We start from the raw sequence: 18,705 nt of genomic DNA, 5'->3' as shown, positions 1-18,705 counted from the left end.
TTGGGCCGACTCCCACCCATTACGACTTCCATCCTCACTCCGCTTGATTGCCCGCTACAATACACCTGATTCTTGCCTGTGGGATTTGGTATTGAGCCTTGTGTTATCTCGAAACTCCCTCGAATTCGCCTGCCCGAGCGCACTTGGCCCAAGATGGGCTTCGGGTCCTTCGAGTCGATATGCAGACAATCTGCGCTACCTCTTTGTTACATCCTGGGTCCTCCCGCCGAGTTTACAGCAGCCAGAAACCCTGTCCTGCTGCCGGGATGCAGTGCGCGATCCATCGAACTAGGCAACACGATCATTTTCCAAGCCGCCACCGACTTTGCCCATATTGCCGCCCTCTTCATGACCGCCATTATGATCTTCCACGTCCGGTCTAAATTCACCGCGGTCGGGAGAAAAGAGATTTTGACATTCTTTTACATATACAGCCTGTTAACCATCGTCAGCCTGGTGCTAGACGCAGGCGTGATCCAGGCAACAACTGGGAGTGCCTATCCCTGGTTCGTGGCGGTGCAGAATGGCCTGGCCACCGCGTTGTGCACGAGTCTGTTGATCAATGGGTTTGTTGGGTTTCAGCTGTACGAGGACGGGACCACACTCTCGGTTTGGCTGCTGCGACTCGTCAGTCTGGTCATGTTCATTATCAGCTTCGCTGTCAGTCTGCTCACTTTCAAGAACTGGGCCGGGTTGTCGCCGACCAACACGACGGGACTTTTCATCGTTCTGTACATCATCAACGCCATCTTTCTCGCGGTATATTTTGTCATGCAGGTCATCCTTGTTGTCAACACTTTGCAGGATCGGTGGCCACTAGGTGACCTCGCTTTCGGAGCATTTTTTTTCATCATCGGCCAAGTTATCCTTTATGTGTTTGGCAAGAGAATCTGCGAGGGTATTAGCCACTATCTGGACGGCCTGTTCTTCGCCACAGTATGTAACCTACTGGGAGTCATGATGGTGTACAAGGTAAATGATCCGTCAAACATGGCCAAATTGATTCATATGTGCTAACGTGCGACTTTAGTACTGGGACAGCATCACTAGAGAAGATCTCGAATTCAGTGTCGGCACAAAGCAAGGCCATTGGGACGTCAAAGAAGCCCTCCTCGACCCTTCGAGTGAAGACTACCGAACGAGTCTTTATGGAGGTGGCAACGCCCCTACAGGGAGGGAATCCGTGTACGATGCCAGCAGCATGAGCATGGACTATGCGCCGCAAGTACCGGCTCACTTTCATCAGCATCCTTCGATTGGCCACCAATACGGCAGCCAGCAGTCTCACGGACAGAGTCACCACTACTCTTCAAGCCGAGATCGGCTGTCGGCCTATGGACATTTGACTGAAGGAAGACAAAGTTATGGAGACATCAGACGACTGGGGAACTATGAGGAATACTCGGAGGCGCAGACGCAGCGTTCGGGACTGAGGAGCCGTGACGGCGCGAGAGAACGGGAAAGGGAATACGCCTATTGACACGGAGTTCTCTGTATCTTTGCAGGCGCTCGAGCGAGAGATGATTGACCCTTCCCGCCTTGGGCCATTGTAGTTGTTGGTGGTAGATATTTCCATCACACTTTGTCGTGGTCCGAGCAGGTTGAATTTTTTTGTTGATGTGAAGGAGCTCGACGCAATCAATACATATAATAAAATAGACAGCCAGCTCCTTTTTGGAGCATGGCGCTAATGAGATGAATCAAGACATGGACGCGAGGATTGGCGAAAGGCGAAAGGCGAAAGGCCAATGGGAGAAAAAACGAGGAACATGACCTACCTGGTAGTAAGTAAGTAGTATTATTTTATGTATCTATACACCTGCAAGTTTTTTTTTTTATCAGTCCCCCAGGTTCGGTCGGAGGGAGGGAGGAAGAACTAGTCAGTCAGTCAGTCAGCCATTCGTGGTGGTTGAGAGGGTGTCGATATACGTATTGCCTAGTATATATATATATATATACCTGCATACGTAGGTAATATCTACCTCGTACTCTGTTTTAACATTAGAATTTGGAGTCATGCGTGGGAGACGAATTTCGCCATGTGAGCCTCCCTACCCTCTCCCTCGGCCCATCTCCCCCACTCACACCATTCATACTTCATGCTTCATTGTAGTCGTCAAATTCCATTGCCACTCACTACCATTCCCTGTCCCTTGCCAGCTCTCACAACCAGCCAGCCAGCCGCCTTGCATCTCCTCGGTTGTGAAATCCACCCGAAAACACACCCTTTCCCTTATAACGTGCCCTCTCCTGCCGTCGGATTTCACCTGACGCGGAATTGAAACTCGTCCCCCCGGTCGAGGTAGACGACTTTGTCCGAAAGGCCGGCCTTGGTGATGGCGTCCTTGAAGTCCGAGAGCGGGGAGAGGAAGACGTCGTAATCACTGCGTACAACAAAAGAGAGGGGGGTTTGAGATCGTTAGTTTCTTCAATCTGAGAGAGTGGATGGATGGGACAATCTCTCTCCATTTGTATGTGATGGACTTTCAGCTCGATGGGATGAAGGGGGTTCTTTCCGATGAAGGCAAAAACACCGCTGGAAGTGAAGAGAGAGGGACAGCCCTCGCCTGCTGTCTTGTGCAGACACAACAAAACTCATCGTATAAGAAAATCGAGACTTACTCGTAATGAATCGGCACTGTAACCTCCGGTTGCACCAGCTTCACCAACTTGACCCCTTGTTCGGCGTCCATGGTAACCATCAGCAAGGGCATATGCGGACCCGGTACGGTGGTCCCGCCCAAATGAATCAGCATCAGATCAATCGGTTTACCCGCGTGAGTATAGAGCTCAGGGATCTTCTCCAGCTCAGAGACATAGAGCGTGTCACCCGAGATGTAAATCCGATAGCCGCACTCGAAGTCGGAGCCTGGCCCAGAGGCTGACGAGTCTCCGATGTATCCGAGTTCGAGCATCCAGCCGTTGGTGGGTGGGATCGCCCCGAGGATGTCGTTCGCTTTGGCGACGAGGCCGTCCCCGACGTGCTTGCCGGGCATCCCCGTCACGCGAAGCTGCGCTTGTCTGTTGGGTACAGAGGATGGGGTGACATTCACCAATGTACTCTCCCACGCGTCAAGGGGATGCACTGCTATGAAGGCTTCACCGTGTCCTTTGTGTGTCAAGTGCTTGTGTGCGTGGGGGGTGGTGAGAATGGGCAAGTCCCGACGTAGTGAAGCTTCGACCACCTGGTCAAAATGGTCGGCATGATAGTGCGATAAGAGGACAAGGTCAATATGCGGCAAGTCGTGCAAATCGACCGCCGGGTTCGTCTTGCGGGTGCCCCTTACACCGGGCCCCAGGTGGACGTGGTCACCAGCATGTAAGAAGTTGGGATCTGTCATGAGTCGCAGACCCTCCCACTCCAATATTGTGGTTGCCGTCCCGACAAAGAACAGCGAGGCATTGGTCCCAGCCGACTCCGCCGAGGTTTGTTGAGGATATGTCTGGCTTGACTTGGCGGGAGGGAGATGTTCCTTCAACGTCGCTCCTTGGGCAGCATTTCTGATGGGACTTTGTTTCTTGGAGGTGTCGATGGTGATGCGCGCCTCGGGGGCCATTGTAGGTGTTGAATCGCACACACGCAGAATCTTGAATGTGCGATGCTCGAGGTCGTGTCTAGTCGTCTTTGATAGATGCCGCGACTTGTAAACAAAACATCGAACCCGGAGCCCAAGTGATTTGACTGCATTTAGTATGACGCTGGCATGACGACACGTGCAGGAAACGAACTCCGAGTCGCCCGCTTCCACCTGTAGACAGTTGGATTGAGTAAGGATAGACTTCCTAATGAAGCCCCGAAGACTTGCTTCTTCAGGTCTAGGGGGTGTACTGGAGGGGAAAGCAACTGGATATCTCGGGATCCGTGCAAGGTATGTTGCAGCCTACCTTTTTGGATAGAACAGGCAATGGGGTTTGGAGTAAATATTTCGCAGCAGCTGGACCCCGAAGGCTCGTCTGGTACTTCCAGAAAGACTAGCACAGACTCTTCTCGGGCGAGCTTGACTCTGGATATCACTAGACATGCGGCCAGCGACATCCACTCAAACAATACTGGGTGACTGTGAGGCGAGCAGAGCCCAGGTTTCGTGAAAGGATGGATGGCACTGCAAAAAGTCCCTAATATCGCATCACAATGTCTGCGAATTCGCAATGCCCTCCTCGCGAGAAGCTAAGGCCTAATACCAGACAGACAACTCATTATCCGCAATGGTCTTGTCAAAAGCATGGCGATCGACTGAGCATATGATGTGGTAACAGCTTTGTGGGATAAGAGTCATAATCAGAAGAGTCTTTTTACTGACACAGACATTGAGTGTTAACCACTGGCGATATGTCGAATGTGTTTGTTCGGACTTGTCATCCCTCTCATCGAGACGTGTGAAAGAGGTTGTCTGTGGAGAGATCCATGCACGATGCACACCCAGACGGCGAGAAGCAAACAGGATCTGTAGATCGTGCGGGTGACGAGATGAAGCAACCCGCTTTGGGCACAAATATTTCTCACCAAGGGTGGAACAACATGTCTTCGGGCATTCTCCTCACCCAGAACGTCGAAGCCACGCCGGCATTGGAGTGGCACCAATTCAGAGCTGGTGTCACTTATCTAGATTCTTAGTGCACAAATAGGATCTTCGAAATAGAAGTATCTCAGATCTAGAAATGAGCACTGCCATCAGGAGGTATAATGCTTAACACACGAGTTCGTCACAGGGGTGGTCCAGATCTCCTTAGAGGTATCCAGGCCAAATCAGGAATATCGTAGGAACGCATAGTCGGATATGGATTGTGAATAGATCCTAGTCCATGTGAGGTGCTGTACCACAGGCAAACATGTGTGTGCAAGACGCCCTCACGTGAACTTCTCTGGAGACAGCCTTTCAGTCTGGAAGAATCCTCCAGGCCCTCAAAGAGGCGAAGAAACGAGGAGGGTACGCCATGAAGAAGTCTCAATAACTAAGTGGTCAGAAACAAAGTCGTGCAAAAGACCTCTGGTTACCAAGCCATTAGAGGTGACTCCGAGCTGTGGAGTTGAGAAGCAGGGTAGCAGTGAGCCGTCACCTCTGGGTCGACATATCTCCAAGCAAAGGTCTCTCCTTTGGGACTTTCTTGAAACAGTATTCAATGCACAGAAAACCAACAGTGGCGAGAATATGGCTGGATTCAGACCAGACGAGGTCTGGGTTCGTTCTGGAGAGCTGCAAGTCAATATCAAGAGGTTTTCCTCGGCTGCTGTGACGGATCGTTGAATGATACCGTCGCAGTGTGGGCCAGCAGGAAGGCCTGATGATGAGTGATGCCGTCGTTCAATCCCGTCGTGCAGGCGGATCATCGCCCTTCCAGACAGAAAGAACCGGCCGCAATCAAGAACGACACGGTAAGCATTCCACCGGTGCTCCGGGCAGAATAAGATCCTTGGCGAGCAGAGCCGTTGAAGACATCCTCTGTCCAACTCACATTAGGTCTCCGACCGAGACCGCGTTGGTGGAACCAAAGGATAGGGTGACCGTGGTCGGAAGAAGCGAGCCTGTCGACTTGAGAACGAGGTATACTCCGTACTCGTAGTGAAGCATTTCGCTTCAGTTGGTTCCGTCCCTTGTAGGCGGAGTGATTCAAATTTTGGTTGGCGAATGCCAATGCGGGCTCGTGGCGAGATGTTCATCGTGTTGACCAGGGTCAAAGAGGCAGTGAGACTCGAGTGCGGATTTTGATGCCTCGCTGTCTTTCCATTTCCAGGTCATGACGCACAATCCCAACGGGGAACGAGTAGGATAGCTCCAAGGAACACATCTACAATCAAAGCGGGCTCCCCGAAACAACATGTCACCTCGACGGATGACGGCAGATATTCCAGATTTCGTGTTGAAGGAGCAAGGAGCGACATGGACACAACTGCAGGAGTTCCGTGTTATCATGAGAGTGGCGTCGGGCAAAGAGAAGCGGAAGATGGCCGAACAGGTGTGGTTCCCCCTGGGTCAGTGGCATACAGATACGAGATGCGTCCCATCATGACAAGCTCCCGGGTCCAGCGTAGCCCCAAAGGAAACAAGGAGAGGCGTCGATGCCTAGTCTCGCCGAAAAAGATGAATTGCCTTGTCTCTGTGCCTCACAATAATAGTGGTGCAGCCTCCCTTTCTCCACGTAGCAACGTGCAGCAGACCTTGTAAAGTTGTTGCCTTGAAAAGTCACGAGCCAGGAGGACTGGGATGCAGTCGGGAATTGACACTAATGAAGTCACGAATGGAGGAGAGTGTGTCACTGTGTCGTAAATCACAATAGACGAATAGGACGCCAGTGGATATCAGGCTACGGTTGAAGGCTGCAGTGCCCAAAGGACCGGAGTACATGGACGAACGCACAGCAGCTGGTGAGGTGTACTCGGTACTCCAGCAGTAGTCAAGGCATCGGTCGAGCCCAAGCGACAGGAAGAAACAGGCCCCGAGGGGGGATGACAGGCTCAAACTCGGCGGGTCTTGGGGCTTGGTTCTCGTCGGTGGCCGGCGAAGTCAGAGAATTGGAGGATCTTGGCTCCTGTGTGGACTTTGGGAACAAATTAAATCAGCCTCAGAGTCGAACCGATGGAGAAAAGGGAACAAGGCAAAGATGGGCAACAATGGATTGTAGGGGGCCTGGTTGGTGGCAGCAAAAATGGTTGCAGTAACGCGGAGGGAAGCGGGCAGCGCGAAGGAGACGCGCAGGCGTGTCATATTTCACCTTTGATTTCACTTTGCTTCACCTTTCCACGTCCAACCTCACAGCACTCTTCCGAAGACAGGGGATCAATAGGCGAATTGGCGGACCAGGCAGAGAGAATGGGCTCAGCAAGTGGAGCAACCATCCGAGAAAAAAGCGCCAGAAGATTGGGACCAGAGGAGGAGGCATAAGAATGAAACAATATTACGAATACAAGCACAACAGAAGGAGAAGGGCCAGCCACTGCAGACTGCAGGCGGGCGGGAACGAAGGATGACGAAGACAAATAATGATAGACAAGCGACCCCTTGACGGTGCTAGTCGTTGATGGGGTGGTGACGGTGGTTCCGATGCCGCCGCCGCATGTAACGATAATATCCAAAAGGATTTAGGAGGGGGAGAAAGAAAGCGGGATTGTCCAGGATCGAGAGATCACGTCACAGTAGGAGGACCTCGTACTCGTAGGAGGGCTGTCTGCTAGAGCCCGATGCGAGATACGATGCAGTAGCAGGTTGGTTGGACGGTTGGTCGGTTCATTTGAGTGCCTGCGTACCCTCATGACCCTTTGGTCACTCTGCATTATCCATCATATGCCCTGCGAGAATGAAATGGAGCTACATCAGTTCCCCTTTGACAGAGTCCTTTGGATATATCACGAGTCCTTCGTACTACCAAGTAGTAGTAGGTAAACCGGCAGGCAACCACAGGTTGTTTCAGGGAAAGATTTGACAAAAGAAACCCAAACACAAATCTCGTCAAATGACAGTCTGTGTCATTATCATCACTATTGGCCTCACCTTGACACCCTCGTCTCTCATCACCTCGTCAATCACTCCATCACCACCACCACCACCACCACCAACACCCTTGGTGCCACTGAGCCGCCGTGTTCGCTCAGAATGTGATCAGCATACTCGGTGCCTCTAGCAACCTCGTGCGGAGTTCTAAAGTGCCTGGCGGTGCCCTCGGTTCTTGTTATCTCACCTGGGCCCTGCTCGGTCGTCGAAATTGGTCAATGTTGATCTTGAAACCTGCCACCCGACCTTCTCGCTTCCGTCGGCTTCCCGTCCACTGTTCAGTGCAAGTCCATGAAGGACCTCGACTTGGAAATATGGAGCCACGGAGCCCCGTGTTAGAATCTTTTTCCTGCTCGAGGAAAGTCCCAAGTTACTCGTGGCACGCTTGGCTGCAGTTCTCGCAATGTCGTGTGATTGGCTCGCAGCTTAGAACGCCGCATGGCAAAAATGCGAAACAGACATGGCTCGGATGATGGTGGCCACGGTGGCTCAGATGGTTTCGCAGAAAAGCGGAGGGTCTCCATCAGGTTACCAGGTTGCCTCTTTGTCGACGCCATGCTGCTGATGCTGAGAATGCATCGCACCGCTTCGCTTGCCTCTTGGGTCAGACAAGGAAGAGACAAGGAACAAGTCCAGATTTCAGCTACTCGTACGAGTTACTCCCGTCCTCCTTATTGGTTCAAAGATGCTATTCAGTCCCAAGGACAACGAAATAGGCCTCCACCACTTCCGTTCTTTCCTTACCGGACTTGCCCTAAAAAGCCATTCTACTTGATATTTACGCTTGTCTTTGAATGTCCAATTCCGGGTACGGAGTAGCAAACTTACACGCGTCCGCAAGTCCTTGACACCTAGTTCCATCTTTATCAAAACGCCTCTGCAACCTCTTACTCGTATTTCAGACAAAGTCTGTACGAGGAGCTGCTGGTAACCAAAAGGGGTGATTGAAATGATTACACTCTACGCCATTCCCGCGCGTTCTACTCGTAGATGTTCAGCTGGGATGGACAGATGAGCATTTTCGTCTTCGTTGCCTGCCTGGCCTGCTGTGGACTCTGGCCAACATCCATGCCATGTCCTGTCTCCCACTGGCCCTGGTATCACCGAAACCCCATCTGATGATTTCAAGGATCGGACTGTATCCACGGCTTTCAAACGATACTCGTAACTACGAGTATCTCGCAGCTAGATACTATTACGACGCATCAGCACCGCCTTCAGCAGTAGAAGGGGATGGGGCCACAGCGCTTTCCCCTTCCCCGGGTAGCTCCATGAATCTATGTGGCATTCGTGCTTTCTTTACCTCACGAGTAGTCACGACCCCGATGGTCCACAAAATTGTTCTCGGCTAGCAACCCAAGATAAAAAAAATACTCGTAATCCATGATGTTACCTCATTATTAGTGTTGGTAAATAATTTTCGTGTTGCATACTTCCATATCTTTCCCGTGTGATCGACTCCAAAGATTTGCACATCTTGCTATCTCCATCTGACCCAGACTGCCAGCCCCACGTTCAACATGGTCGTTGCTTTTCTCACGCACTCTTATCCCAAAGAAGTTGTTTGACGTCCTGCACGGCCACTACTCTGTCCCCTTGCCCAATCACATCTCCAAATCTAACCAGCCAAGGCCTGATCATGTTACCCGCAAGCGTTTTCACGCCTGCCAACATTGGCTCGATCCGGGAATGTCAAGTGTCTCATTATTACTCGTATCGTACTATCTTGCCACATCAAATCCTCTCGCCTTTGGCCTGGTGCCGCACCGATCCATCGAGAAATTGAGGATTCATGCCACTACCGCAGTGACCCTAGACCCAAGTCGTAGGGGTTACTGTGGTCCGAAAGACTCCAATCAGAATGGAATGCTGACGGAGAAAGAAAAGAGATCAGCATCAAGAGGAAACAAGTGTCCCCTTACCTTCCTTGCCTTGTCATGCGGCAAGCTAAGTTTCTTGTGCTCTACCTATCTGCCTATCTCAAAAGCTCCACCGGTCAAAGTTCTCAGGATTTCAAAGGGTCTGACACAACAGGGCGCAGGTTGACGAGTCTTCTTTCCAGGACGGGGACTTAGCTGTGGCGACCCGGTCTTTGAAGGCTTGGATCGTCCTTGATCGTAGCTGAGGGATACCTGGCTGGAACTCGGGGCCATCTCTTCTGTGTGCCTACAGTATCGAGTATTTTGCAATTCCCCTTAAAAATTTCCGTGGGTTTAGTGGGCATCGTGTGGCCAAAAGGACTCAGAACGGTGGACGGAGTGTCGGACTACTGCTGCTACTAAGCCTGAAAGTGCAGTGTTACTCAGGCATTACTTTGTGCCTTTTGCCTGACCAGCCGCACTGCCTACGACAATGTAGGTACTCGTACTGCTGGGCGAGCTTCGGCACCCAGCTCGTCGACGCCTACCGCTTATCCGCCGCTCGTAATCTGCAGTAGCAAGTTGTAGCAAGCCAACTAGCAAAGGGAAGCCCTGCTAGTCCACAAACAATCAAATGACTTTGAAGCCACCACCTTATGAGTACTACTACTCGTCCGGACCATTGAAATGTGGTCATCATGCGAAACTGCCCTTTCGGGGGCGGGGGACCAAGACGATCCTCCAATAATAGGGTCGCCCCGGGGGAGCTGCTGTTTGCCCGGGCGCCCACTGTGCACGCGCGGTAAGAGGCCAGCCGAAAATTCCAAACCATACCAGGTAGCGTTTTCTGGTGGCCCAAGGTTGGCTTCCAGGGGTTTCCCCCAACCAGAGTTATGAGTTGTGTGTGAAATTCTGGCGAGTCCGAGTGGCTGCATCCGGTCTAGGCGTAATTTTTTCTTTTGGCCTTCCCTTGTCTGGCATGGAGGGACGCACGGAGACCTCATCCTCGGCTTGTCTTCCCACTTAGAAAAGACACGGTGACCTGCCATGGCTCATTGCCTGCCTGGAGAAGCCGGGATCCAGCCTCAGGGCTTGTTCAACTCGCTAAATGTTTCTCGATGACAGGGCTCCTTACCGAATACTTTGTGCCCGTAGGCCGTGGCCCGTAGTTAGAGGCTCCTGGACCCCCGGGCCCCAGGCTGCCCCCAACTCAGCTGGCGGCTTCCACTACCCAATTCCGTTCAGATCACCATCTGATGAGCCATTCTGAAGGCGTCGTCCGACCAACCGATGCTCACGTCCAACCCTTTGATTCCATTTAGCGTTCATTTCCCGGCTTGTTGCTCATCGATGGCATTTTCAGGCAGGCAGTCCGCACAAATGCAGCCCCCCCAGGCGCAGCTCAGCAGCCACGGAGCGGCGACATGGCGACCTTGTAACGAAAGTCTTACCCGTCCGTCTCCATCCTGGAGCGAGATTATTCATTCAACACTCGTTCTCACCTTCTCACCTGCACCAACTAGCTTCCTTGCCCTCCCCTCCCTTGCCTTCCTCACCCTGTGCTTGCGCTTGACCTACATACGCCATCCAGCCCAGCCCAGCCCCGCCCCAGTCTTCTCAACTTGGTTGCTGTTTCTTTGTGTGCCTCGGAAACCTCGTACAAAGTTATGTATGTGGATGTCCAAGCTCCTACGTCGCTCCTCCCCCTTGGCCCTGCCTTGCCTTGCCTCGTAAAGTTATGCTGCTAACTGGTTAGTCCGGCCAGAGCGTCAGAGTGTCTCAATTTTATTCTGCTGGAGCTACCCAGTCTCCGTGCCTCCTCCTGTAACCCCATTAACCACCAAGCATGTCCCCCGTGCCTCGCCTCGCAACGGGACTCCATCTTCATCATGTATCCGGAACTTGCGGTGGTATTTTGTCATATCATCGGATGGCTTCGCTGCACTTTCAAGACTAGGGTGGGTTTGCATCAACAGCCCCCTCTCCCCGAGGCGAAGGCGAATAATATGATGGCAATGACAGAGACCACGGCCCCATCCACTCATTCCCCCCTATCAATCCCTTGCGAGGCCCCTTTGGACCTCCCCAAGGCTTTGAAAATATGTAGGTACTATGTATGTTAGGACCACCAGTGACCCCCTTCCCACACACGACATGATGAAAATACCTAGTCACCCGTAAACCATGTCACTAGTATTGACCAGTCGTGCAAGTCTCTTGAACCCTGTTACTTACCTTTGATAGACCACTCCACACGGGCAAAGCAACATTATTCAGTGCACTTGACTGCACTGCACCACCAGAACCACCCAGCACAGCCCAAGGGGGAAGGGAAAAAAGGCTAAAACTTTTGGATCGCTGGCACGCTGATGCTGATACGATACATTGATGCCGAGCTAAATGCGGTCAAGTTTTTTGTTCAGCTGCTACTCGGTAGTCTCCATGGTCTCCATCGTCGTCCCATCACCATGGATGGAATTGGCGGTGGCCATTTTAACATCTTTTTTCTTCCCTTCCCCTTGCCCCCCTCCTGTCTCGCTTTGGCATGCCCGGCGATTCATTGCTCATCACCGTGACATGACCTTGTGCATGACCGCAACCACAACCATGACCTTGATCAGACCTTGACCTGGACCTTAAACCCAGGGCCGTTGAACACACTTTTTGACCACCCCCGTTTGCCCGTTTCCCGTTGGCTTTTTCCCTGGCCGCCCCCCCTTTCCCACCTAACCAAACCAAACCAAACCAACCCCCCCATCCCCATCCATCATCATCATCCTAGGCCATCCTTCTTCTTTCCAAAACATCCCATCACTCTTTTTGACTGTAAACTTGTCCTCCGCCAGCCAGCCCGTCTTAGTCCACTCTGGCAATCATTGCGCCAGCGTGCGCCAGTCTGCTCCTGTCGCTCCATCTTTTTGTCCCTGATACTCCTTTCTTATTGGCTGGCCACAGCGCGTACCCAGCCCGCCGTCGTAGCTTCCCTTCCACTTCTGCGGCTTGCCTGGCCCTTCTGACTACTGCTTCGCTCCTGCTCTTCTTTTTTCCCTCCCCCCCTCCCCCTCGCTCTTGCAGTCGTCTCCGTTTCCCTTGCCTGCAAACTACTGGGTTCAACCGGACTCGTCAACCTTACGACGGGGAAAAAAGGGCCCTTGACAGTTTTACAGCCGAGCCTCGAACCGCCTTCGATCCAAGACAAGGCCCCGGTGTTCCTGGGAAAGTGAGTTACGGCGCGTCCATGCCCGATGCAGGCTCTGATGGGCGAAAAACACAAGATGATCCTTTCCATCGGTCCAACTGCCTGGTGCCGCCACAAACTCTGGCTGCCGAAGCGTACGTTGCTCGGCTGACTGCTTTCGTCGCGTGGATTCAAGTCATTAATCACGGTTCTTGTCGTTCTTGATTGCTCCAGTGTATCATCATCCTGTCCCCTCTGATTGAGTTGGGCCGGGCTCGGACAGTCACTGTTTGAAAGGACCTTGTGGGTGAAGGTCCTCTCTGCCCTCTCATGTTGCCAAACATCCGGGACCCACCCTCTCTCATACCTTTGCCTTCATTCCAAACCCCCAATTCTGTCGAAAGCCTCCAAAACATCGACCATGCTCCTCACTTGAATTGTTCTTGATCCTCGTTTCGTTGTAATGTTCTCTGTCACCAGGGAACATTACTATCCTTTCCTTGCTTTCACATAAGCCTCTTTGCAAAAAGTCTGCCTGATCCTTCACTATACCAGCGTCCGTCTCTCACCCTCACCTGGATCGGCGATATGCTCTTGCCGCACCCGTCATCTCCAACTCACACTGCTTAACACCGACCACTTTTCCACCCTCGACCTTTTTCCTCTTACCGTAACGTTACCGCTCATGTTGTCCATGTCTACCATTTACAGTGCTGTTGGCCTCTCGGATCGGTTGACCTCGATATCAAACACAGCGGTTCAGCAAGACCCAGCGGCATATGGGTGCAAAAGGTGGAATAACTCTGAGACCTATTTCAACAGCGGCTTGCCCACGCCTCCCGGGTCAAGGGCCATGCCGGGAGTAGTTGTGGGTAGCAGCTATGCTGCACTTCCTCCACCTACTTTCCAGCAGGACCGTGGGTTGCCAGACGGAGCCAACGCTTCTTGTCCACGTAGAACTCCAGCTGCTGCACAAGCGCCAGTGAACCATGTCTACGCTCTAGCACCTCCGACAAATGGGATGAGCGTATACAACCGTCGAGCCCCCGATCAGAACAGCGTGAATGCCATCGCACCTCACCTTCAAATCCCAGAATCAGTGAACAAGAGCAAAGGGAGTCTGGCCGAGTTTGCTGCAGAGATTACATGTCTCTTCTGGTTCGAAACAGGGTCTACACTTCAATACGCGGAAAATCTCCCAGAAGATGCACCTGTCGATAGAGGGTTGCTTCCTGATGCCGTACCGGCCATCGGCTTCCGAAAATGGGTGACTACAATCATCAGCACCACTCAGGTCGGGAAGAATGTAATTCTACTTGCCCTATTATTCATCTATCGGCTCAAACGATTCAACCCCAGTGTGAGCGGGAAGCGTGGCAGTGAGTTTCGACTTCTGACTATTGCTCTAATGTTGGGAAATAAGTTTCTGGACGACAACACATACACGAATAAGACGTGGGCAGAGGTTTCTGGCATTTCAGTCACCGAAATACACATCATGGAAGTCGAATTTCTGAGCAATATGCGGTACGCCCTCTACGCCTCGGCTGAAGAGTGGAGTGAATGGAAATCCAAATTGGGAAGGTTTGGCGCGTTTTACGACAAAGCCTCCAAGCTCCCCTTGGTTGATGAGAGCAGAGCGAATGGCGTCACTCCTGTCACGCCCACCACTCAGAGCTTCCCCCAAAAGTTGCCCTCACCTCCTTCAACTCATCACAGTGTCAGTCCGTATGGTGTCTCACCTTCGCTCAACAGTCGTTACCCTGTTCTACCACATCCTGTATCTACAGCCACGCAACTTCCGAGCTCACCACTTCGGCAACAAGTTGGATTGAGAGGATATCAACAGGAGCGAAAACGGAGTGCCGACTATTCTGCCGAGCTCCCTCCAGCGAAAAGGCAACAATTCCCTGGCCAGCTCTCGGACAATATTGGCAGTAGAGGCATTTCGCTTCCGTACAATCCAGGTACTTTGAGAGTTTCTCCAACACACCCCTCTAGCGTGGCAAACACTGGCGTTCCGGCAACATTGATGGAGATCCCAAGGCTGGACATTCCCAGACCACCTCCCTCTCTGCCGATTTCAAATCCTCAAACCTCCCTATTCCCGGTTCAGACGAATAGAGCATTGTCGACCGTGTACCCACCCACAACGGGTACCTATTCTCATCCTGTCACGCCGATATCTGCAGTACCGCAGTCCCTCTTCCAAAATCCCGTTCCCACCCTGGGCGATGGTTCTCGAGCTATTAACACCCTGCCTTCAGCACACACATCACCATCCAACGGGTACACTACCACTACTCCTACTCTACCGGGACTATCACCCTCATACTTCTTGACGCATCGCACGTCTCCATATCGACCAGTCCGTCATGTCAACACACTCTTGATACCACCACCATCGGCTGCTTTACAGATGCCAGTCAGGAATATTCCTGCTGATCAGATCCACTACCATCCTTTGAGCAAAGCAAACACAGAGCGCCGGATTGGACCACTCCCCAATTTTCATCCCGATGGTTGGCAGCATAGCAATGTTTCCACGCCTATTACTCAACATCAATACCCATTCTAGCAGTCGGTTCCTCGACACTGTAGATTTCTTTGGCCGTGCAGAAAGCATGGCGCTCTTCTCATGCATAGCTCGGCGGACTCTGTTTTGATTATTTTTGTGCTCCATGCACTGGGTTTAGCGAAAAAGCATTTCAATGGCGCTGGGATTAGATGGTATTATGGCAACATATGGCAGGCTCAGAATACCTTGTCTAAACAAGACAAAAGAAGTGTACAGAACTAGAAGATCCAGCATGAACTGGACAACAAGGCTTTGGCTCTCCCAATGCGTGGGAGAGGCCAACAGCGAGGGATTGAGCAAGTCGATCGAAATCCAAAGCTTGATGAACCCTCGAATTGTTTCCATATAATTTGTGACACTCCTGTAACACGAAGACGAGAAAGGCCGACGGTGATCTTGATCCCCTTACGATCAGGTGACGCATGCCAAGCCAATTCACTCTCACCATAAATCTGGCTCAGTAATTCACCGGCTCTTCTCTGATCCTGCGGAGGGAGACAACGAGGTGAAGTAAAGCTCGACACATAGAGCCATCTCGTAAGGATGGTGTCCAACGGAACCTAAGGCTCATCACAAACGATGCAGCGTCTATGTGAGCAGCCTTTTTGCAAGGATGCGCAAGACACTACTCCTTGTGTTTATCCATGGCTTCAAAGTAAGTTCGTTGCGAGGGAGGATGCGGTCTTCTACCCAGCAGACAGAATGCGACCTTGTGACGCCGACCGTATCGCTTCTCTCTGTTGCAGTACCCTTGGGTCTCAGGATACTGATACTGCCCTCTTTAGGGCGGCGATGACACCTTTGCTGTCTTCCCAGAACATCTGCGGGCGCTCGTGAGCCATTCCCTCCCGAACATCGATGTCGTCACTGTGACATATCCCAAATTCGAGACGCGGGGCGAGCTCAGAGACTGTGTGGCTCGGTTTCGAGAATGGTATGCTGTGCGAGTCTCTCTGTCTACCGCGGAGCGCCCTACTGAAAGAGATCATGATTGCAGGCTCCAAAACAAGGTCATCGACCTAGAGGTCGCGCGCTCGACTCCATCTCCGACCGTGGATCCTTCGGTCCATGTCATACTGATCGGCCACTCGATGGGTGGCATTGTCGCAGCCGAGACGTACCTGCAACTCGCGAGTGAGCAACCCATCCCCGCGCGATCTTCGGCGCAAAATCCCGAACGGCCAAATTTTCCTTCCAACACGACACTGGGTTCAACAACATCCACCTCCCATCCAACACCATCACGCCATGAGCCGGATCCAATGTCTCATAACTTCATGTTCCCTCATATCCAAGGCGTATTGGCTTTCGACACCCCTTTCCTCGGATTGGCTCCGGGGATGGTGGCCCACGGACTCGAGGGCGGGCACAAAGTCGTCGCCAACGCCTATAACACCTACTCCGAAGTTGCCTCCATGTTTGGTTGGGGTTCCAAGTCCGAACCCAATGTCTCGTCGACCTCGTCGACTTCTGGCGCCAAATCCATCGGCGCCCTACCAGCGCCAGCTTCCTCTTCTACGGCAGACGCGGCAGCTGCCCCCAAATGGCAGGCTTGGGGAAAGTACGCAATGTTCGCTGGTGCGGCTGGCGCTGTGGTCGCAGGCGGTGCCGCAGCCTTGTACTCGCAACGCGAGAAGCTGAGTGCTGGTTGGAAATGGGCTAGCGACCACTTGCTGTTTGTGGGGGAGCTGTTCAAGCCGGAGCACCTGCGCAAGCGGGTCGAGTCTTTGGAACAGGAATGCAAAGAACGAGGAGCTGGATGCGCAAATCTGTACACCAATCTTGGGAAGGGAGCCAGTGGCGGATATGGCATCACGGAAACTTTGGCCGGCAGGGAGAGGACATTCTGCAACCTACCCGTGCATGTCAGCCGCGATCGAAAAGAAGGCAGAGATACCATGCAAGAAACATCAAAAGGATTCAAATGGATCAAAGCTGTCAACGACAAGGCTTCGGACGAGACTACAGCGCACGTTTCCATGTTTCTTCCACGAGATAACCCGGGATTTTACGCCCTCGGAGAGCACGCAAAAGAGTGTATCGCGCAGTGGACCGATCGGGGCTGGTACCTCGCGTCCACTGGACCGACATTTCTGAAGCCCGATGCCAACCACATGGGGTTGGGCGAATCACCGGATGGGGGCTGGGTGAAGCCTGATGCTGATGAAATAAGAGCCCGAGAGAGAGCAAAGGATCGCTATGGCAGTTCCTACAAGCCCTCTGACGTCGATGCCGATGCCGATACCGAAGGAACTCTAGGTAAGGACTGGGACTCTCTCGACCTTCACCGTGGTAAAGATGGTGTTGATCTGTTAGACGATGAGGACGTCAGGATGAGAGACGAGGATGAAGAGCTTGAGGGAAGCGTGATTGTTGAGAAAATGGCAGCTAACGGAGAGGTGCCATTGCCCAAGTCGAGAAGTAATACTGGGGTATGACGACTCGATGAAAAAGTTCCTCCATGGTTGGAAAATCGGACCACTGGAGGTGAAGAGGTCATGAGATGAGACATGAGATACGAAACACGACACGATACGATACGACGAGCTCAAACTGGCTGTACAGCCGCTGGAGGATCAATCTCCAACACCTTTATCGGAAAGCACATCCCAATCTCGGAAAGACATCCGTTGGCTTGAGGGCGGGATAAGGCATCAGTAGGCTGAGCTTACGTCCGGCAAACGGAAATGTATGGTGCCTAGGAGATCTTGTTTCTACACAGAGAAATCCGGATACAAAGACAACACGAACACAGACTTGGTTACAAGTTGAAATGATCAAACAGTTTGACTTCAGCATAAGACTGAATCGTTCTGGTGCTATATCGGCCCGCTGTGGGCTCTCAGGACTTTGAGGGAGTTATATCAGTCTTTTTACTTGACAAATCAAAAGCCACAGCAGCAAAGGAATCCTCCGTTCTGGTGGAGGGGTTAGAATTCTCTGTCGACTGGGTGTGAAAGCAAAGTTTCTTTGTGTGCTCGAAGACTGCGTTTCCTTGTGGATTGTTTGCTCCCTAGGTCTCGATCCGTTGGTATATCTCCCCGCCAGGCACTTCTCTTTGCCTATTCTTTTGCGCAGAGTCACACTTTTGGGGGGGGAGCTTCATCCTGTCCCACTCTGTTCCTCGATGCCCCGCTTCTCCGGCATCCTCTTCTTGCCCTCGTCGACCATGCCTTCGCAACCCGTGACCTTGCCCGCGGCGTTTTCCACCATGCCCAATATCGACGACTGTGCAGGCTGCTGTTGCTGAGGGGTGGTGGTGGAAGTTGATTGTGCCTTGGCGTCTTTCATCTCTTGCACGGCTTCGGCTTTGGTCTGTTCGCCCGAGTCGTAGCCAACGGCGGCGGAGATGGCGCCTTGGACGTACTGCGTTTCTTTTTGGTTAGATGAATAGATGTGGTAAAGGGGGAAGATAAGTTACCTTGACGTGGCCGCCGAGCATTGAGGCCTGGGACTCTGAGGCGGAGGATTGGTCTGTAGACATGGTGAAGTATATCACAGATGGTCTGGTCTGGTCTGGTGTCTTGACTTTGCAGTTGTTGAGTTCAAAAACGTTCGTTGATTTGAGGTATAATATTTCCCAAGACTTCAACGCGGGTGAAC

At 52.3% G+C, this 18,705-nt stretch overlaps 5 protein-coding genes across 5 annotated transcripts; 3 read left to right on the top strand and 2 right to left on the bottom strand.

Annotated features, from left to right (window-relative positions):
* Nucleotides 1-153: 153 nt before the first annotated feature.
* Z517_01363 (chitin synthase export chaperone) lies at nucleotides 154-1,480 on the top strand (the record flags this gene model as incomplete). Its single annotated transcript, XM_013434323.1, has 2 exons — nucleotides 154-972; nucleotides 1,031-1,480. 2 exons carry the CDS (start codon nucleotides 154-156, stop codon nucleotides 1,478-1,480), a joined length of 1,269 nt encoding a protein of 422 aa, XP_013289777.1.
* A 783-nt stretch (nucleotides 1,481-2,263) lies between these two features.
* On the bottom strand, nucleotides 2,264-3,557 carry Z517_01362 (uncharacterized protein; the record flags this gene model as incomplete). Its single annotated transcript, XM_013434322.1, has 2 exons — nucleotides 2,264-2,384; nucleotides 2,623-3,557. The coding sequence occupies 2 exons, from the start codon at nucleotides 3,555-3,557 to the stop codon at nucleotides 2,264-2,266; spliced, it is 1,056 nt and encodes a 351-aa protein (XP_013289776.1).
* A 9,661-nt stretch (nucleotides 3,558-13,218) lies between these two features.
* Z517_01361 (uncharacterized protein) lies at nucleotides 13,219-15,102 on the top strand (the record flags this gene model as incomplete). The annotated part of the gene is made up of 1 exon (XM_013434321.1): nucleotides 13,219-15,102. One exon carries the CDS (start codon nucleotides 13,219-13,221, stop codon nucleotides 15,100-15,102), a length of 1,884 nt encoding a protein of 627 aa, XP_013289775.1.
* A 613-nt stretch (nucleotides 15,103-15,715) lies between these two features.
* On the top strand, nucleotides 15,716-17,540 carry Z517_01360 (uncharacterized protein; the record flags this gene model as incomplete). Its single annotated transcript, XM_013434320.1, has 3 exons — nucleotides 15,716-15,757; nucleotides 15,888-16,036; nucleotides 16,100-17,540. 3 exons carry the CDS (start codon nucleotides 15,716-15,718, stop codon nucleotides 17,538-17,540), a joined length of 1,632 nt encoding a protein of 543 aa, XP_013289774.1.
* Nucleotides 17,541-18,204: 664 nt separating this feature from the next.
* Nucleotides 18,205-18,586, bottom strand: Z517_01359 (uncharacterized protein; the record flags this gene model as incomplete). The annotated part of the gene is made up of 2 exons (XM_013434319.1): nucleotides 18,205-18,468; nucleotides 18,524-18,586. The coding sequence occupies 2 exons, from the start codon at nucleotides 18,584-18,586 to the stop codon at nucleotides 18,205-18,207; spliced, it is 327 nt and encodes a 108-aa protein (XP_013289773.1).
* Between the last annotated feature and the right edge of the window lie 119 nt (nucleotides 18,587-18,705).

The sequence above is a fragment of the Fonsecaea pedrosoi genome (genome assembly GCF_000835455.1).
Source record: "Fonsecaea pedrosoi CBS 271.37 unplaced genomic scaffold supercont1.1, whole genome shotgun sequence".
NCBI lineage: Eukaryota > Fungi > Ascomycota > Eurotiomycetes > Chaetothyriales > Herpotrichiellaceae > Fonsecaea > Fonsecaea pedrosoi.
This window is presented reverse-complemented; position numbering and strand designations above follow the sequence as displayed.